General features: G+C 38.8%; 1 protein-coding gene across 4 annotated transcripts in view; it reads left to right on the forward strand.

Moving 5' to 3' along the window:
- The window catches only part of BTRC (beta-transducin repeat containing E3 ubiquitin protein ligase), a 192,649-nt gene that overhangs the window by 117,663 nt on the left and 53,617 nt on the right, over positions 1–21,369 (forward strand). For all 4 annotated transcript variants that reach the window (XM_056120445.1, XM_056120446.1, XM_056120447.1 and 1 more), the window contains one exon: positions 7,102–7,191. In XM_056120445.1, the coding sequence (XP_055976420.1) occupies positions 7,102–7,191 (90 nt within the window). The remainder of the gene's footprint in view (positions 1–7,101; positions 7,192–21,369) is intronic.

A 21,369-nucleotide genomic window follows, 5' to 3' on the forward strand; every position in this document is an offset into this window, starting at 1 on the left:
TGGGTGTGTCTCCCACATACCTAACTTTTGGCCGTTTACTTTCTTGGTAAACTTTGTCCCAAGTTTTTGGGGTCTGGCCAAAGGCACAGCAGCAATTTTGGGGTATCTGAAAGTCTGACAGTGCCATCAGGCTGCTGATGCACTCGCCTCACAGGTATATTGTCGTTGTGGAGGTCATTCCCTGAGTAACACTCTTGCTGCCACTGTGTTTGGAGTGCAGGGGATGGGCAGACACCAGCACAACATGGCCTACATAGCCCAAGAGATGACCAAACTGTGCTAGGAGGTTGAACTCAGAGCCTTTGTGTTGGATACCACTTGTGTTGGAAATTGTTTTTGAGTAAAAGTAACCCCTTCTAATATTGATTCTGTACTCGATAAAGAATATTGCATCTCTGTCCTTTAAATGATTTCTCAGCAGTTTTTTTTGTTTGTTTTTGGTATACATTTCTTGAACAAACTTGTTAGATTTATTCCTAAGTATTTAATGCTTTTCAAGGCTTCTGTAATATTTTTACTCTTTAATTACTTGTTGCCAGAATATCTAAATACTAGTGATATTGACTGTTGACCTTATTTCCTGTCACTTATGAATAAAAGTAGTTTTATTTCTTCTTTTTGAAAGTGTTTGGGGCTGGAGTGATAGCACAGCGGGTAGGGCGTTTGCCTTGCACGCGGCTGACCCGGGTTCAATTCCCAGCGTCCCATATGGTCCCCTGAGCACCGCCAGGAGTAATTTCTGAGTGCAAAGCCAGGAGTAACCCCTGAGCATTGCCAGGTGTGACCCAAAAAAAGCAAATAAATAAATAAATAAATGGAAGTGTTTGTCTTTTTTTTTTTAATGCCTATAGCTTATAACACAGTGCTGAATAAATGTGATGTTCCAAGTCTTAGAGAAAACAGACATTATTAAGTCTTTAATCCTTGAGTAAGATGACTAACATACTCAAGGATCCTTGAGTCATCATACTCAGGGATCCCCTCCTTAGATTCCCTTTATGAAATTAAGTTTTCTTCTGATTGTTAAGACTTTTATCGTGAGTAGGTATTTAATTTGGTTGGCCTTATATTTTCTCACTATGATGAATTACAGGAATTGATTATTAAGAATTTTTCTGTTTGTCATCCGGTGAGATGATTTAAAGGCCTGGGGTGTATATTTTGCATGGGGGAGCCTTGGGTATGATCCAGCACTTTGACTGCACTGCATGGTCACCTGAATACTGTATTGGAAATAGCCCCTGACCATTGCAGTATTGGACACATCCCTCACCCCTTCTACTCTCCAAAATGAATCTTTCTGTTTGTGTTCTTAAGTTTTATTGGTCTGGATTTTATTTTGTTTTTTAATGTCTTTCAGCCTTTGTGTCAGAGATGTTTTGCCGTTATAAAACCAGTTGGTAAAGCCAGAAATAGATTATAGGTCTGGAGTACAAGTAAAGCCTTGAGTTCAATCCCTGGACCATTACGGTTATTCCCTGCTGGACCTGAACTGCATCACATGCCCAGTATTTTGGACTGTCTGGCTAGTTGGCCAAGGAGTGACCTCTGGGCCCCTTGAGCATCTCTTTGGAGTGCTCCATGCTCACAACACCAAAAAATGAGTTGGGAGGTTTTCCTTTCCAGCAGTGACCACCTGAGCACAGAGCCCAGAGTAAGTCCTCAGTTCCACCAAGTGTCTCCTCCCTACCTAGTCCCCCACAAAAAATTTAAAGAATATTTAGATGCCAGGATTTAAATATGATTTTTATTTATTTTGAAAACTTTGAATTCAGCTGATATCTCAAATTCCAGTCCAACATCAGAATCTGTTCTAGATTTCTTCCTTTTTGTATAATTTTCTAATACTAAGAAATTTAATCTGGGATTTTTTTTCCTTTGAGCATTTAAAAAAGTTTTTTTCCTCTCAGTGTTGTGTTGATGGTGAAAAGTTCCTCATTATTTATATTATTGTTCTCCTGTTTGTAATATTTATTCATTTTCTTTTGATGCTTTCACAGTTTTGTCTTAATTGTTGGTTTTCAGTAATTTAACTATGCTGAACCAAGATCTTATTTTCTTTGCATTTAACCTCTCTTGGGCTTGCTGATCTCAGATCAGTAAGCTGATGATTATCACCAAATTTTAGTAATACTCGCTATTTCTTAACTTTTCTTTAGTATGCTAGTCAAGTTAGTGTCTTTTAAGTTCATTGACTTTTTCTTATGCCATTTCTAATCTGCTTTAAAACCCAATCTTTCATATAGTCTACTTTTCAATTATAAAATTTATTTTTTCATCCATTTAAAATTCTTTTTTATGGTGAAATCCTCATTCATTCCTCATGACTATAGTTTTCATTTTAATTATTAAGCATATTTCTTATTACTCTTTGGGACAAGATTCACATGTTTTTTATATGCTGATTCCCAGTTAGATTGTCCCATTATTTTTCTCTTCATTGACTCACCTATCTGCTCATATCTCAAGATTTTTATGTTATAGAGTACACATTTTATTTTATTTTTCTTTGTTGGTTTTGGACCACCCCTAACCATGCTCAAAGCTTACTCCTGGCTCTGTCCTCAGAAATCACTCCTGGGGGGCTAAGGGGACCATATATGGTGCTGGGGATCGGATCAAACCACTCCAACCTATAAAAGTAAACATTTTAAATGATGTATTGCTGAGACTTTTTTTTTTTTTTGCTCTTTAATTACTGGCTGATTACGGTGATTTGTGTGGAGCTTTGGTTTGCTTTTCGTTTAGTTTTAAGACTGGTTTTCATATAGGGTTTTTCTGAGTTTTCGGTGAAAATTGAATACTTAACTCAGCATATTTAAGTAAGTAAGTAAGTAAGTAAAGGCCCTCCCGTTGATCGTCGATTTGCTCGAGCGGGCCCAGTAACGTCTCCATTGGAGACTTTGTTGTTTATTTAAGAATCATTCTAAAGTTGTTTTTGCTCTTGAGCAGTAGCTGGAATCATTACTCAAATCTTTCGGTCTCCTGGGCATTAGAATCCTAGGAATCTACCATTCATATGTTTAGTTTGAGAGGTAGCACTTAATTTGAGAAGGCAGTTTTTGATGCTTCCTCCCATCCCACTGATTTCTGTTTTCTGTGATTTCTCATCAATGTCCAGCCACTGTGGCATTTCTGAACTCTATCCTCTGATCTCAAGCCAATAGATTGTGGCTTTCTAATTGAATTTTTGTTACTCTTACCAAGTGGACTCATAATACCCTCAAGGAAACGAGCACATAAACACAGATCTCTCTGTGATTCTCTTTCAAGGTCAGTCCTCTCCTACACCCACTTACTGCCTTAGGTCACTCTCCAGTGAGTTTAAGTATTTATTGAAAAAAGAATTTTCTGTCATTTTTTCATGGATATATGCATCAGAATTAATCCAATACAAATATTTTTGCCACTATTAGAACTGGAACACTTTGGCTTAAAATTTTATTTTATTACTTTACTATTCAATAAATGGGCTGGAGCAATAATATAGTGGGTAGGGTGTTTGCCTTGCACACAGACAACCCGGGTTCGATTCCTCCGTCCCTCTCAGAGAGCCCGACAAGCTATCAAGAGTATTCCGCCTTGTTACTGGTGCCCAAACTATAGGAGGACAATGCTACAGTGCTATTCAGTAAATATCACATAGTTCATTTTTTGGGGGGGGGAGGGATCACACCCGGCAATGCTCAGGGGTTACTCCTTGCTCTGCACTCAGGAATTACCCCTGGTGGTGCTCAGGGGACCATATGGGATGCTGGGAATCGAACCCAGGTTGGCCATGTGCAAGGCAAACGCCCTACCTGCTGTGCTTTCACTCCAGCCAATAGTTCGTGTTTTTAAACAGGACTGGAGATATGACTCAGTGATAGAAAAGATAGAAAAGAAAATGGAGGGCTGGAGTGATAGCACAGCGGGTAGGGCTTTTGCCTTGTACGTGGCCAACTCGGGTTTGATTTCCAGCATTCCATATAGTCCCCTGAGCACTGCCTTAAGTGATTCCTGAGTGCAAAGCCAGGAGTAACCCCTGAGCATCACCAGTGTGACCCGAAAAGCAAAAAAAAAAAAAATAGAGTAACGTGACATGTGTATGGTCCTTGGGCTGGAGCGATAGCACAGCGGTAGGGCGTTTGCCTTGCACGCAGCCAACATGGCCGACCCGAGTTCGAGTCCTCCGCCCCTCTCGGAGAGCCTGGCAAGCTACCGAGAGTATTCGCCCGCACGGCAGAGCCTGGCAAGCTACCCCTGATGTATTCGATATGCCAAACACATTAACAACAAAGTCTCCAATGGAGACGTTACTGGGCCCGCTTGAGCAAATCGATGAACAATAGGAGGACAGTGACAGTGACAGTGACAGTGTATGGTCCTTGGTCCCTGACACCACGTACCAACTTCCCCCACACCCTCCAGCACTGGCTCCAATTTACTTTTTATTTATTTATTTATTTATTTTGGCCGTGTTTTCGTTATCTATATATTTTTGTGGCTCCAATTTAAAAAGCAAAAATTATGCTGCGTGCACGAACAACAAATGTTTTTACATTATTAGTAGTTGCAAAAAGAAAACATTGAGCCCAGAATACACATGTACCAGTAACCCTTACCTACTATCAATTGATCCAGTTTATTCCTTTTAAAATATATTTTCAAGTAATTTCAAGATGTAAGTATTAAACCGGTAATCATTTTAAAGGTTTAAATTGTTTAAAAGGAAATACAGTTTTATTTTCTTTTAGGAACGGGAAGGTACACCTGAAGGTGCTTGGGGGACTATGTGCTGGGATTAAACCTGGAGTTTCCACATGTAAAGCATTTGCTCCAGCCTTTTGACCTCTCTCCCATCAGTTTTGACCTCTCTTCCATCAGTTTTCTTAAATTTAGTTTTTATTTGCATAATATATTTCAATAGTGACAGTTGATCAAAAGTGAGCTATGTAAGATATCAATGAAGCACTGCTGATATTAAAAAAAATGGGATGGGAAATCATAGCTCTTCTTTACAGAAAAAAATTGCAGTTAATAAATATGGAAGAAAAGGGAAATTAAAGTCACCTTTAAAAACCACAATAAAGATTGAGAACCACAGTAAAGATTCCCCATATGCAAGATTAATGGATGCTGAAATTATCAGACAAATGTGAAATGGAAACTATTTGCATTGTTCCAAAATATTCTCCCCTATTTATTCTACTGTATACAGGCACAGGAGTAAGTTTACAATGGAGAATCTTAGCAGGCATAATTCTAGGCAGATGATTAAAGTTAACAACGATCACTCGTGATACGTAACAACATACCTCCTGACTTGATGCATTGAAAAGGGCACTTAGTTTGGTGGGTAGTATCCTTTCGTATGTATATCCTTAGAAGTATAATATGAGACTCCCTTTCTAATAGTGAGAAACATGAGACAAACCCAAATCAAGGGACATTCTGTAGGCTTCTTAATTGGTATGCTTTCAAAGAAGTTAACACTATGAGAAACAAGATAAGACTAAGGAATTGTTATGGATTAAAGAAGACTTAAGGATACATGTCAGCTAAATAAAAGACAGGTCCTAGATGCTAAACAGAAGACATTTTTTGGGAAAGTTAACCCAGTAAATTTTCAAGTTAATTCCTTCATTTTGATACATGTTCGATTTTCTAAGAAATTAGCATAAGAGGAAGCTAAGAAAGGGTATATAGGAATTTGTGTGTGTGTGTGTGTGTGTGTGTGTGTGTATTTGAAACTGTTCTACAAATACAGAAATTTTAATTTTTTTAGTATTATAAGAGATTGCTTCTATCTTATGTTTCCCTCTTTAATTTCAATACACATATTTCTACAACGTAGTTCTCAAAGAGTATTTGAGGACCATTGAATGGCATTAACATCAATGGGGGAAATTGTTATAAATGAAATTTCTTACAAGCTTCGGGGAAGAGATTTAGCAATATGTTTTAACAAGCTTTCAGATGATTCTGATGCACAGGACTACAAAACACTTTGTTAATATATAGGCTACCTATTAGTATTTCTATGCTGTCAATATAATCAGTGATGTGGGTGTGGGTGTGAGCTTTTGGGCCTCCCCTAGATGTGCTCAGGAGCTTTTAGCTTTATGCTTAGGAATCATTCCCGATGGTACTTGGGACTATGTGGTACCAAGGATCAAAACCATCAAAACATGCATGGCAAGTGCCTTAACCCAGGCATTATCTCTCTGGGCCCCCTGTGGATTATTTATATTGTTGTAAAATACATGTAATACAATGCTTAGCATGTTTACCATTGAGGTGAATAGTTTAGTTGTGTATTCGCATTATTGTGTATTATCACCCCATCTATACCTATAATTCTTTTCATCTTATAAAACAGACTCTGTAGTCATTAAACCATGACACCTTCTTTAACCCAGGCATTATCTTTCTGGGCCCTCTGTGGATTATGTATATTGTTGTAAAATACATGTAATGCAATGCTTAACATATTTATCATTGAGGCACATAGTTCGGTTGTGTATATTTGCATTATCTATTATCACTCCATCTATACCTTTTCATCTTATAAAACAGACTCTATAGTCATTAAACCGTACTTCCCCATGACACCATGATTGCCATGTGCATATCGTCTTTGAAGTAATATCTATTCAAATCCTCTGCCCTTTTTTTAATAGCCAACACTCCTGTTTGTCATCTAAACAACGAATCCTCTTCTGCTCTCATACTTGTGTATTTTCACATTGTTGACTCTTTTTCTCTCATTTTCTGTGTTTCCCCATTTGCCTTATCATTCATTTACATTAAATCTGGAATTTACTTGGGATCTCTTCCTTTGTTGGTTTTAAAAAGTGGTATGGAGGGGCTGGAGTGATAGCACAGTGGGGGTAGGGTGTTTGTCTTGCACGCAGCCAATCGGGGTTTAATTCCCAGCTTCCCATATCATCCCCCAAGTACCACCAGGAGTAATTCCTGAGTGAAGATCCAGGAGAAACCCCTGTGCATCGCCGGGTGTGACCAAAAAAGCAAAAAATAAAATGATTTAAAAAAAGTGGTATGGAATTTGAAAATTCTGTGTGGCAGTATTTTTAATATCTAAAAATATTTTCTTTCCAGACTTACAACAGCTGTGCCAGACTCTGCTTAAACCAAGAAACAGTATGTCTAGCAGGTACTGCGATGAAGACTGAAAATTGTGTGGCCAAAGTAAGTGCTGTAAGTCTTAAAAATGTAAGTTTTACCATGTTATAGTAATACTTTATCTGTGGTCACCTCACTAAATATGGTCATTTAATTGCAGTTTTATATATTTTTTATATTTATTTGGTGTCAGAAATTAAACTCAAGGCCTCATGCAAGATTATATTTTGTTTTGTTTTTTGCCACGTCCAATAGTGCTCAGGGTTTATTCCTGGCTCTGTGCTCATGGTCACTCATGGTGGACGTAAGAGGACCATACGGTGGGGTACTGGGGATCAAACTCCAGATTGGTATGAACAAAGAAGGTGCCCTACCTGCTATACTATCACTCCGGCCCCCAAGATTATATATATTTTTTAAGACATAAAGCAGGCTAGGCTGGAGTGATATAGTACAGCAAGTAAGGTGCTTGCCTTAGTTGACATGGGTTGTGCCCCTGGTTCCCAGATCCAGGGTGCTGATCTCTGAGTGCAGAGCCAGGGGTAAGCCCTCGCCACTACCAGGCATGGCCCAAAACAAACAAACAAAAATTGTTTTTAAAGGCACCATTTTATCCAAAGTTGTTATGTAAGAAAATGTACGATGATTTTTATAAATATTCATGACTTTTAAAAAGTAATTAAGTGTAGGAAATCCTGCTTAAGGAGATCCCTTCCATAATTCAGGAACTTCCCTCCTTTTTGCCTTCTCTTAAAATATTTCTAAAAATAAAAAAGTAATTAAATTTAGGATTCACTATTGCAAGGATTGTGAAATGTTATTTAAAAAGTTCTTAATATATTACTCATTTATTATTGGCTAATGGTATAAATAATTGCTCTTGGTAATCTTGATCTGAGTGGACAAGTATGTTTTATCATGCGTGTAAGATTTCTTTTATATATATAAATTTGTATCTTATGTATAGTTTGGGCTGGAGCGATAGCACAGCAGTAGGGCGTTTGCCTTGCACGCAGCCAACATGGCTGACCTGAGTTCGATTCCTCCACCCCTCTCAGAGAGCCCGGCAAGCTGCCGAGAGTATCTCGCCCGCATGGCAGAGCCTGGCAAGCTGCCCGTGACGTATTCGATATGCCAAACACAGTAACAACAAAATCTCCAATGGAGACGTTACGGGGCCCGCTCAAGCAAATCGATGATCAATGGGAGGGCCTTTACCTTTATGTATAGTTTACGTACAAAGATAATGATTTCAGGAGAGGGTCATACCCAGTGGTGCTCAGGATTTACTTCTCACTCTGTGCTCAGGGAACATGTTCATTGCTGGGCTCAGGGGACTATATGAGGTGCCATGGATTGAACCCAGATTGGCTGTGCGCAAGACAAGAGCCCTACCCTCTGTAGTATCTCTTTTTCCAAAGATAATCATACTTACTTTTAGAGACCCTGGGCTTTTTATCAGTTATGGATCAAATTTCATTTACTACTCTGTGCTCAGGGCATATGCTTGACTCCATGCTTAGTGGTCTCTTTTGGCCATGCTTTGGGGACCACCAAATGCATTGTTGGCACCAAACTGAGGTTAGTCATATGCAAAATGAGTTGCTTTATCCCCTGCACTTTGTCTTAAATTTAGATATTAGTATGTTTTATTCTTACACAAGAAAATAAAATTTTATTAATAATTACTCTATTTAAAATTTTTATTTTGCATATCTGCAGAGGTGCTGCCTTTATAATTATTTAGGGATTTGTCACTTGCGTTTTCAATTTTAACTTCCCCGCCATTTTGGAGGAGGGCCCACACCCAGTGGTGCTTGGGCAGTTCCCGGTGTTTCTTTTTAAATATATCTGTATATATACATGTGTGTGTGTGTGTATACACACACATATATACACACACATATACACACACATATACACACACATATATACACACGCATATATATACACACATATACGCACACATATATATACACACATATATACACACTTATATGTATGTATATGTGTATATATATTTTTATTAAATACATCACGATTTACAAAGTTATTATACAGTCATTCTAGGCATTAAGTATTACAGCACCACCAGTGTGACCTTCCCTCCACCAATGTCCGTATTTTCCCTCCCATCCCCAACCTGCCCTTAGGCACATAACAAATTTACTTTATATTACTTGTTTGAACAAAACTTTACCAAGTGGCAAATAGAATGATCAGGAAATAAATCAGCAAGAGACAAGTGGTGATTGCTATATAATTTTAACCTATGTAAGTAAGGGAAATAAAACCCTGTAATACAGTATAATAAAATCCTTTTTTTCTCCTTTAATTTGAGTAGCTTCTCAGCTCTGGAATATAAAGTATATTGCGTTGAATTTTATTTTATATTTGGATCTCATTATGGTAATAGTCATGCCGTACCTGTCTTTAATAAAACTTTTAAAGAAATTTTCTGCTAATATATTTTGGAGCTTACATGAAATAGATAAGGCCTTCTTGTGTAAATTTCCCCCTTACACTTTGTATAAACATTCTGGTTTGCAAAGTTGTTGATGATTTTTACAGGCATTCAGTATCCTAACACCAGTCCCATTCCTGGTGCTTCTTGAGGAACCCCGAGGTATCAGGTATTGGGGTTCCACATAAAAACATGCACTGCAGCCCTTTGAACTCTTTCCCTTGTATGCCAACATACAGTTTAACCTACATCAGGATCTTTGTGACTTATTATTATTAGAGCCAGTTAATATTGTCTGTATCCTTTGCTACAAAAATTAAGGGGCAATAATTTTTTTTGGTCACTTGAAGGTGCTTGGGGTACCATATGGTGCCAGGGATTGAATGTGGGGTTTTGCCGTGCAAAGTGTGCACCCCAGCCCTTTGAGCTGTCTCCTCAACCCTTTTTTTTGTTAATTAATTTTTATTATTGCTTTGTAAATTTTATTTTAATCACCATTCTTTGCAATACTATTAATGGTAGTGCTTCATTCATACAGCCTCTCAACCCCACACCCTCACCAGAGAGGTCATCATTGTCTCAGGGTCCCCCTGAACCACCCCCACCATCTTCCTGACATTGTAAGTTCAGTTCTGTAGAACATCATTTTACTTCTTTAAGCATGTACTAGTCTCTGGATCTATTTTATCAACTGAAAATTCACTGTACTAAATGTAACTATTCAAAATGATTCCTGTAAGATATGTCAGAATTTTGATACCTAGTCAAATATCAAATTAAAATGCCATAATACTTTGGAATAAAATTACTATACATCACATTTATTTCATTGTCATTTAGTGACAACTAGCAAAGTGCTTACTGAACTTCATTTTATATGAGGGCCCAGTTATTTGGTCCTTTAAGTGCAATCCTTCTCCTTTTGACCACACTATTCTCAGATCCATCACAAGTGGGTGACTTCTGGCTAAACAAGGTAAAATTTTAGCATGAGCGTGAATCCAAGGACAGGGTGACGAATTTAATGAGTTTCATTGAGTGCTGGCCAAGTGAGCATCTGTTCCTTTTGTTTCCTCCATACTTTGTAAGCCAGAATCTCGAAGCTACATAGTTGCATATTGGTGTGTCTTTGTAATAGTCCCCACCCCCAACCCCCACCCTCTACTTCAGTGGTGCATGGTTAGAAATCTTCTGGCATCTGGCACATGGCATAATTTCTTCTATGCTCTTGGGTGAGGAAATAAGTTTGCTCATTGCTGCTCATCAGTCTGTTTCCTTTGCTCCCAGATGGTGACCCTTTCATCCCACTCTTGCTTATTGTAACATTATTTTGACACCTATTTCCTTTTGTATCCTCCGTAAATACCCTAATTCAGTAATGATTACTATCATTTCTTATTAACGAACAGTCTGGATTCCTTTATTAGACCACATTCTGTCTTTATTAGCCTGCATTCTGTCTTCTGGTTCATTGCTTCAGATTTTGAACTAGTTAGTTGGTCAATGGCAAATGAAAGCATGAGCTGAAAATATTTCTTTCTTTCCAGAATCTCTAACAGGTCCCAGTAACATGGAAATAAGGAGAGGGTTTTTCATTTTTTTTTATTTATAGGGGTTACCTGTAGCTCATGTTTTGTAGCTGTAGTTCTACTTGCTTCCTTAATACTTGACCTATGGAAAGTAATGATTTGCCATTATTTTTGTAGGTCTGCTAGCTTGTCCCTGTTTCCTATTCTCTCTTCCCTTAGCCAAATAATTTATCTACTACACTTTATATGGCAGTTGTGATTTGTGAATTGGTACGAGTATCTAGGTTCTTCTACTTTTGTTTTGAGTCATATATGCAGAGTCTAAAACTTTAGTATTTTATTATGTGTATATAAGTTTTAGAGAAGACTTTAATACTAGTTTTCCCTTAAAAACAGCAATGTTATTATGTTTAGACCCCTGTCATACATTTTATGTAACTTTTCTTTCCCAGAAACATCTTACAATAATTGTTTTACAATAGGTCTATGTAAAGAAACTCACTTAGAATACAAGAAAACAAAGTTGTAGCACAAACTGCAGCTACCCTATGTTAATAATAATCTTCAGAATCTCTGACATGAACAATGAGGCCTAGGAAAAAGGCGTCATTTTATCATTTACTGTTTAATCCAAGCAATAATATTTGGAAGCATTGAAATACCTTATTTTCTTCAAAAGCCTTTCTTCTTACTAATTACAATCCCATAGTTTATGAGATTTATGCTTGGAACATGATGAGCTCTATATTTATTGTAGCTTTAAATGGACGATCATTATTGACTGCCAGCTCAGTCTTTAAAATCAATAATTGTGTTGTACCTAATTGTCAGTCTTCATGGTATTTTTTAATTGGTAAAGAAAACTAACTGGAAATATCAAAAGCATTAATTTTTCATTTTCTTTTTTATTGTCTTTAAGTATTCTTGAAATTTGGGGTTCAGGCTTTCCTCTACACACACACACACACAGAGTTAAAATTTTATTATTTGATCACACCTATCTATACTGCTTCCCAGGTAGAAGTTCTGCCTCTTTGTGTTTAGAAAATAAACCTTTTTTAGTAGTCCTTTGTAGATGTTCTGTATTGTAGTTGTTTTTTACTTGAGACTAATAATCTGTTTGCAACTGACTGAGACAGAAAAATGTGATGTTCCTTTCCACTCACTCCAGATTTTGATAGAAGACTTGTTTTATTTATTTCCAAAATTATATCCGCAGGAAACAAGCTGTTTAAATTCAGATTATGCTGAAGCAAAATGGTCCTGGTATGAGAAGCAACGTGCTGTTTTACGAGCACAGAGTCCCTTTTCTCATAACTGATTGATAGTAAATATTTTCCTGAAGAATTATTGCCAACCATGAACAGTGCAACTGTTTCACTTTTTTTCTGTGCTACTTGCTGTACCAGCCATTGTCGGTAATTAAGATCTACAATTCACAATGCAGACGTTTGCACTTCCTCTGGGTCTGTGCTATTTATAAGGCATTTCAGCTGTTCAGAGTTTCTTTTGAGTTTTAAACTACATGTTAACAGGCTTCTTTAATATACTGTTCCACAAGTAGCATGTCAGATGGTCTGTTCTTTGCACAGTCTCCTTTATCCCTCTAAACATTAGCTTTGTAGAGAATATATTAAGATTTAACCATGTCATTGAGGATGATATGGTTGGCAAAACTCTGGAGTGTAACATTAGGCGTATTGCTGTTTCAAAAAGGCAGAAATGAAGTTCACAGATAATATTTTTTTCCTCATCCTTTAAACTTTCATATGAATTTAATAAGTACTAGGGATAAAAAAAATTCTGAGAGATACTAGTACAGTAACATTTTATTTATTTATTTTATTTTTTGGCTTTTTGGGTCACACCTGGTGATGCACAGGGCTTATTCCTAGCTCATGCACTCAGGAATTACTCCTAGCGGTACTTGGGGTATATGGGATGCTGGAACTCGAACCCGGGTCAGCTGCGTGCAAGGCAAATGCCCTACCTGCTGTGCTATTGCTCCAGCCCCAAGTACAGTAACTTTTTAAGACTCACTCTGAAGTAACAATAGAATCGAGATCCCTATTATAAACAAGAATTTGTGAGTTTTTTAAGATAAAGAATCTAAGAAGACATAATCTTCTAGATGTGCATGATATTTAAGAGTACAGTTACGATGCACCAAAATTGATTTGACTGTGTGCTCTATAATCAGTTTTAGGAACCCTAAGGTGTAGATGCCATTGGAAAGGAAGGTACATACAGAAATTCTGATTGGTCGGGTATTAAACTTGATAAAATTAAAAGTCATTTTCAACTCTTTCAAGAGAGTTTTTATTTTTCTTAAGCCAGACAATAGAGGACTCTAGAGTCAGAGTAAGTGCTTGTTTTCTCCTTGCCTGCCTGCACTCATTGTTAAACGTACAAGAAAAAGAAACTGAAAACTGTCAACCGCATATGTTTAGAACTGCGCCTCGATGGAGAATCAGATTGGTTCTCTTGAAGTCTGAAGTCAGCTACATTGACTGTGCATTGGCAACTAGCACCTTCCAGCAGGGCAGGTCTGCAGAGGAAGGCGGGACGTGGGTTTCAGTGCTGATTTCCTGATGGCCCCTTGGATAGAAGCAGCTTCTAGCAAAGCCTTTCCAAGGCAGTTTTATTTGCCAAAAACCTAAAACTTTCTGTAGTACTTTTGAACTATAGTGTTTCTGCAAACTTTTTTTCCCCCTCAGTGAACTCTTTATGAACCTTTTCCTAGATAACAGCAACGATTCAACTATTGTGAACCACTGACATATCTGACTGAGGCACTTCAAGATGCTCGAACCTATTCACATTTCTATCTAGCCAGGGAGCTAATAAGATTGAGTTGTCTTTGTGGATTGATCTAGATTAGCATGAGATGAGCCCAGTCAGTGTCTTCGTCAGTGAAAAAGGGAAGATTGGGAGAGAGGGGGCTGAAGGAAGAAAGTTCTTCATCAAGAATTGACTGCAGTATTGCCTGCTGATGCATGTCGGATCACCCGCACTGAGAGATCACATGGCTTCTCCAAAAGTCAAACGATCAATTCGCCTCGTTTTGGCTCTGTACTTAATGCACAAACAGTGCGATCTGCGGGGCTGTAATTGCATTGTTAGGGCCAAGGAACAAGCCTGTGCCTTTTCAGCAGACAGCTGGCAGGGAGAGAGGCATGTTGTTAGGAAAGAGAGAGGCAAGGCAAATAAAATTACTGCTAACGCTCAGAGATCGGCAGGAGTCCTACTTGCCTAATCTTACCGGTGGGAGCAAGCGGCTGTTGTAATCCAATTATAGCAGCATAAGCAATTTGTTAGACACTCCGCATAATGTAACAATTTCCCAATAAACTCTGACTTGTAATAACGTCGGCAAGAGTCCGCATAAATCTGCCCGAATGGTGGGGGCTGGAGCATTCGGCTGGGGGCTTGTAATTGGCGCCATCAGCACGTTTTGCGGAGTGCAGTATGGTGCAGTCTTTTAGTGCAGGAATTTTAAGGAGAAAAGCATGGCACACGTTTCTTAGAAAAAGAAAAGTAGCCATTAAAGGGAGCAGCAAGAAGGGCACACTCTTGCCTTCGCATTACCTAGGAATCTTGGTATAGAAAGAAAACAGGAGGAAGCCATGTTTCGTTCTAATACTGAAGGGGCTTGGGGGGGCATGGATTAAATTCCTTTATTTAAAAGACATCAGTTTCTGTTATCTATACCCTTCTCAAGCCCCCACCCCTACCCCAAATGCTGTTTTGGCAACATTTAGTTAACATTTTTATAAAATTGTCCATAGCCAGGCAAGCCTAGACTTGCCAGGCTTAAATTTATTTTCTTCTAGATTTTCAGCATTTTCTTTACAACAGGAAAATATATTTTCTTTGTGCCCTGGACAGATCTTTTAAAATTATTATCTCATTGAAGACCAAACCTTCCTGCAGAGTTTTGCCTTCTGCTCTGTGAAGCCATGTCTCACTGAAGGGTTTAAAATCAGCTTGTTGTTTGCTTGGCTGACTTTGCTGCTGCTTACTTTCCAGTTCTGAAGTACATTGTGAATATCTACAGTGCTAGGGTAGTAATCTTTCTTGTTGAATACTTATGTTTGTATAGTAATACAGTTTTTCTTATTTAAAACTCTACCTGTATGATAATTATAGCCATAATTTTTATTCCTAAGTCATAAAATTTGTTTCAGAAAAATATGTCATTGTGTGGAGCAAAATAGAACCTCCATTATTTATTGATTGATTAGCATTTGTTGTCACAGAGTAGAGTTCCTTATTTAATACGAGGTATGTGGAGGTGCTCATAGATTTGAGTTAATAGATTTTCATGCTACGAAGTGTATATTAAATGTTATCTACTTTCTTATGCCAGCTCAACTCTTCCTTGTTGTTAATTTGTGTCAAAACCTAGCTTCTGAAATAAGGACAGGATTCTTCAAAATATCATGTTGCTGTGGATATTATTACAATAAATATTTACTTTTGGTATAAACATTTCCTTCCACTGAAGCAAATGCTGCCTTGTTTGACTGGAGCTACATCAATAAACTGCAGTGCCTCTAATAAAGCCACTCAGTGTCTGGGTTTAACTAATGGCTGATTTTCATGGCTTTGACAGTGAGCTGTGTGCGTTATTTTCTCCTGATATTGTAAAAATAATGAGAGCAAATTAGAACAATCAGTTTACACAGATAGCTCCTGATTGGAGGCGATGGGCAATATGGCAGCAGGTAATCCATCTTCGAGCTCCTGTCACATTAACTTCAACAGTGTGAAAAGATCAGGTGGGGTAAGCAGGGATCCTGCCCAATCGGAACACTGAAATTAATGAGAAGAGCATTGTTCTGTGATCAACCTTTTAATTAGCAAGACTGGAAATGGAGGGAGTGGTAAAGGCAGCACCACAGCTGCACAATACCAGGCACAGTTCCTGAAAGGGAAAAGGAAAATATCCATGGGTTTGACATTACGGTTTTCTTGCGATATATGGACATTCTATTTCCATTCTAGAACTGGGTTAGAAACTTTAGGAAATAATGCGTCCATTGATTGCAGACTTAATGCTCTCTCAAAGTGATTTTCTACCACTGGTCTGAAGGTATAAAAAGGTTGAAAACCACTCATCTACCACACTGGGTATTAACTGCTGGTCCACGGACTATGCTCGGACCAGTGCTGGTTCGCAGGTGTAAAAAGGTTGACACCGTTGGTCTGTAGACTATAATTCTATCAAGGGGTCATTTAGGATTTAATTTACTAGCATTCTTTCTTTGACATTGCACTCTGAGTTTTAAGAATCAACTAACAGAGAAATGAAATTTTGAAAAGGTCTGCCATGTCAACCTCCCACCACTCCACTCACCCCCAATTTAGTTTTCCTTGCAAGTAGCATCAGACTTTCCTGGGGTGTTTCTGTCAGTTGGCATTGTTTATTAGGTGGAGCAAAATCCAGGTAGTAAATTATACATATTTAAATTGTGTTCTTTCCTTGTTTCTACTTATAAGGGAACTTCATGAATTCCCTCTCCCACCCCATTTCATTTATTCCTCACTGTTGGTGAGTATGTTATTTTAATTTATAAAATTCACTATTGAGTATCAAGGAAGTATGATGTTTATAGAAGGAATGCAGGATGAAAACTAACAACTGAGACTAGATGCTGATTTATCCATTTAAAGTTCAGTTATATCAAAAATATAACTTGTATATATATGTGTGTATATATGTATTGAAAATATTATAGGAAATGTCACTGTCACTGTCCTCCCATTGTTCATCGATTTGCTCTAGCGGGCCCAGTAACTTCACGACTGTGAGACTTGTTGTTGCTGTGTTTGGCATATCGAATACGTCACGGGTAGCTTGCCAGGCTTTGCCTTGCAGGCAAGAAGAGCATTGTTCTGTGATCAACCTTTTAATTAGCAAGACTGGAAATGGAGGGAGTGGTAAAGGCAGCACCACAGCTGCACAATACCAGGCACAGTTCCTGAAAGGGAAAAGGAAAATATCCATGGGTTTGACATTACGGTTTTCTTGCGATATATGGACATTCTATTTCCATTCTAGAACTGGGTTCTAGAATGTGCCAGGCTCTCCGAGAGGGGCGGAGGAATTGAATCCGGGTCGGCCACGTGCAAGGCAAACGCCCTACCGCTGTGCTATCGCTCCAGCCCATAGGAAATGTATACTGGAAAATATGAGAGTATGGAAGACATCAGTAAGTTACTTTTTAAAAAAAAAAATTTAATTGGGTTTTGGGCTACACCCAGCTGTTGGCTCAGGGACCATTCCTTGTGGGACTCTGGGAAATCATTTGAGTTGTCTGTGATGGAACCCATGTCTGCCATGTACAAAGCAAGTACCCTATCCACTGTACTATCTCTAGTCCCAAGTCACATTTTCTCTATAAAATCCGTCTGTTTTCTAGTCTTCTTTGATAGACTTAAATTTTGGGAAAATATATGAAGTCATCAGGAAATTAGGTGTTTTTTTTTTGTTTTTTTGTTTTTCATTTTTCTTTTTGGGTCACACCCAGCGTTGCCTAGGGGTTACTCCTGGTTTTGCACTCAGGAATTACTCCTGGTGGTGTTCGGGGGACCATATGGGATGCTGGGAATCGAACCCGGGTCGGCCACATGCAAGGCAAATGCCCTACCTGCTGTACTGTCGCTCCGGCCCCAGTAACTTCAATTTAACAAAGGCTATATATAAATTGATTCAGTTATCTTCTAAAGATATATAAAATATATGTTGATAGTTTTCTTGATAGTAACAACAGAGAGAGGAGGGAGGGAGGGGGAGAGAGAGAGAGAGAGAGACAGAGACTGGGGCTGGGGCTGGGGCTGGGGCTTGACCCCAGGCAAGTGCAAGTTTCCCACTAAACAATATCCCTGGCCCTGGGCACCTAAGCATTGATTTGAATACAGATTAGCAGGAGAGACTCTAAAGTGAAGGAGAAAATACTCAGGTCAGAGGCCAGATAGTACAGAAATTCAGATGGCTTGCCTTACATGTGCCTAGTCTGGGGGTTCAGTTCCCACACATCACATGATCCCCCAATCACTGTCAAGAGTGATCCTTTAGCACAGAGCCAGGAGTAACCCCTGAGCATTGCCAGTTGTGGCTCAACTCTCAACCCTACTCTCAAATGCAGGGTAGATCATCTTTTTTCCATCACAATATGTAAACTAATGGAAATTTAACCTTACATCCCTTTTATTTATACATCATGGATGACACTCCTCTATATAAAACTCATAGAACAAAATCACTTGATTTCTCTCAGGACCTTAACTGCTTGCCCCACCCACCATCAACATTTTAGTGTAGCACTGTAGCACTGTAGCACTGTCCTCCCATTGTTCATCAATTTGCTTGGGGCACCAGTAACGTTTCCATTGTAAGACTTGTTACTATTTTTGGCATATAGAATATGCCACAGAGAGCTTGCCAGGCTCTGCCCTCCAGGTGGGATACTCTAGGTATGGTAGTTTGCTGGGCTCTCTGAGAGAGGCAGAGGAATCTATCCCCAGTCGACCTCGTGCGAGGCAAACCCCCTACCCTCCAAGTGTATCTCTTAGAATTCTGTCAGATGGACTGGAGAGATAGCACAGAGGGTAGGGCATTTGCCTTGCATGCGGCCAACCTGGGTTCGATTCCCAGCATCCCATATGGTCCCCTGAGCACCCCCAGGAATAACTCCTGAGTGCAGAGCCAGGAGTAACCCCTGTGCATCACTGGGTATGACCCAAAAAGCAAAAAAAAAAAAAACTGTCAGAAATCTCATTTTTTATTTTTTATTTTTACAGATATATTTTCCTTAAAATACTCAATTACACATATATTAATATTTTAGTACACTGACTTAATACCAATAACCTCTGATCCAGGGCTGGAGCGATAGCACAGCGGTAGGGCGTTTGCCTTGCACGCAGCCAACATGGCCGACCTGAGTTCGATTCCTCCGCCCCTCTCGGAGAGCCTGGCAAGCTACCGAGAGTATCTTGCCTGCACAGCAGAGCCTGGCAAGCTCCCCGTGACGTATTCGATATGCCAGACACAGTAACAACAAAGTCTCCAATGGAGATGTTACTGGGCCCGCTCGAGCAAATCGATGATCAACGGGAGGGCCCTTCCCTTAACACCCTTTTATTGAAATAGAATACTACACCCTGTGTTGTTCAGCGATTATTCCTGGCTCTCTGATTAGGGGTCATTCCTGGTGATATGGAGGACCATACGTTGTGTCAGGGATTGAACTGTGGTCGCCTGTATGTATGGCCTTAACCTTCTCTGTGCTCTTTCTAGCCCCTTACTAGACCTTTTGAGAATAGTTTAACAATGCACTGTAGCACTGTCGTCCCGTTGTTCATCGATTTGCTCGAGCGGGCATCAGTAAATACACATTAATATTTCAGGCCCCACTTGTTACAGTTTTTCATGCCATTTTTCTGTATTCCTTAATCTAGAAGAGAGATTTTTATTCTTACAGCTTTTATGGATTTTTGTGACAGTTCATTCACTACTCTCCTATTTTTGACAGTTTCAGAAGCCTAGGCTCATAAGCTTTCCATGAATAAATATGTTCTTAGTCATATGGTATAAATAGATAACTTAAAAATCTTAAGAAACAATCTTTTTTGAACCTTTCAGTACCCTTGAGCTCAGGATCCATAGATGTAAAATTTCAATCTTATGACATGACTTCAGCATGTAAGGCAAATGAACTGTGAATTTAAATGCTGGTTATGCTCTTTACCTAATTTCTATAAAAACAAGTGTACTTTTCCCAATGTCTTAAGATTCTAAAATTCTATCTCACTTGTGAACTTGTCAATATTTGTTCTTGTTGAGTTCTTTTCCAATAAGTTTTGCTTTTTAAGATCAATATTAAAATAGGTGTCCTATTTATGAGGGCAGTTTTGTTTATCTGTCCGTATTTGTAATTAAAGAAGTGCCTGGCCTGACTGAAAGACTTATTCTCTTTACCTAATTTCTATAAAAAAACAATTGTCCTTTTCCCAATGTCTTAAGATTCTGAAATTCTATCTTACTTGTGAACTTGTCAATATTTGTTCTTGTTGAGTTCTTTTCCAATAAGTTTTGCTTTTTAAGATCAATGTTAAAGTAGGTGTCCTGTTTATGAGGGCATTTCTGTTTATTTGTTCATATGTGTAACTAAAGAAGTGCCTACCTGACTGAAAGACCAAGAACTTTCCTCTTAATTTCTTAATAAAAGTAGTTTTTGTCTCGTCAGTAGGGTTAATTTAAAAAAAAATGTATAGAGTCTAGTCCAGTGTTTCTCAGGGTCAGTGATACCTATGGAGAGAGTGCTGCATAGAAGCAGGTGACAGTAGTAACCTGGGGTGCAATTGGGTGGCATTTTGTTTCCTAAAAGAAGATTTTCAGGAGGGTGCGGGGCCCTTTCCCTCCCCCTCGAAAAGGGGACTATAGCCAAAATAAATTTGGGATCCACTGGTCTAGTCTTTAGAAACTCAGTTTGTACATATATGCTTATTTAAGTATGGAGGAGGGGTGCAAAGAAATAGTGCTGGGGGGGGCATGGTTGAGTCCCCAGCACCTCATGGTCTTATGGTTACTAGAATCAGCCCCTAGCACTGCTGGGTGTGGCCCAAAACCCAGAATAAATAAATAATGAAGTTCTTAAGTGTGGAACCAGATAAGCATTATAATTTTTGTACAAAGGATTATTGTAATATTTTCTAGGTTCCCTATTTCCTTTCATTCTTGGAATATGTTCCTATAAATGGAATTCAGGGGAAAAAAACTCCCATTTTTATTTCTATATAACTATCTTTTTCTTCACTCCCTCCCCTGTTCCACCAGCTATGTACTATAAAAAATTTGGAGAGGTGGCCAGGATTATTACTCATAGGGATGGAATGCATATGAGAGGCTGTGAGTTTGGTCTCCGGCCCTTTGTGGCACCCGAGCACTGCCAGCGTGGCACTGGTGGCCCCCATTCCTCCGAGCTCTGATCTAAGCACTGAAGCATCAGGCCTTCACCATTGGTCCCGCAAGAGTTGCACCTGACCTCTCCAGCACTACATTTTTTTTTTTTAGTTTGAGAAAGAGAGAGAATATGTTAATTATGTTAATATTTACTAAGCCCCTGTGTTGGAGCTCTAGAGAGCTATGTTGTCTATCTCAGTTCTTAAGCAGACTTAATGAGATGAATGACTTCACCCATTTTTGTTACTTAACTTTGTCAATTTTTTTGACATCTGTGCTGT

The sequence above is a fragment of the Sorex fumeus genome, unplaced genomic scaffold (genome assembly GCF_029834395.1).
Source record: "Sorex fumeus unplaced genomic scaffold, SorFum_2.1 ptg000043l, whole genome shotgun sequence".
NCBI classification, from domain to species: Eukaryota; Metazoa; Chordata; class Mammalia; order Eulipotyphla; family Soricidae; genus Sorex; species Sorex fumeus.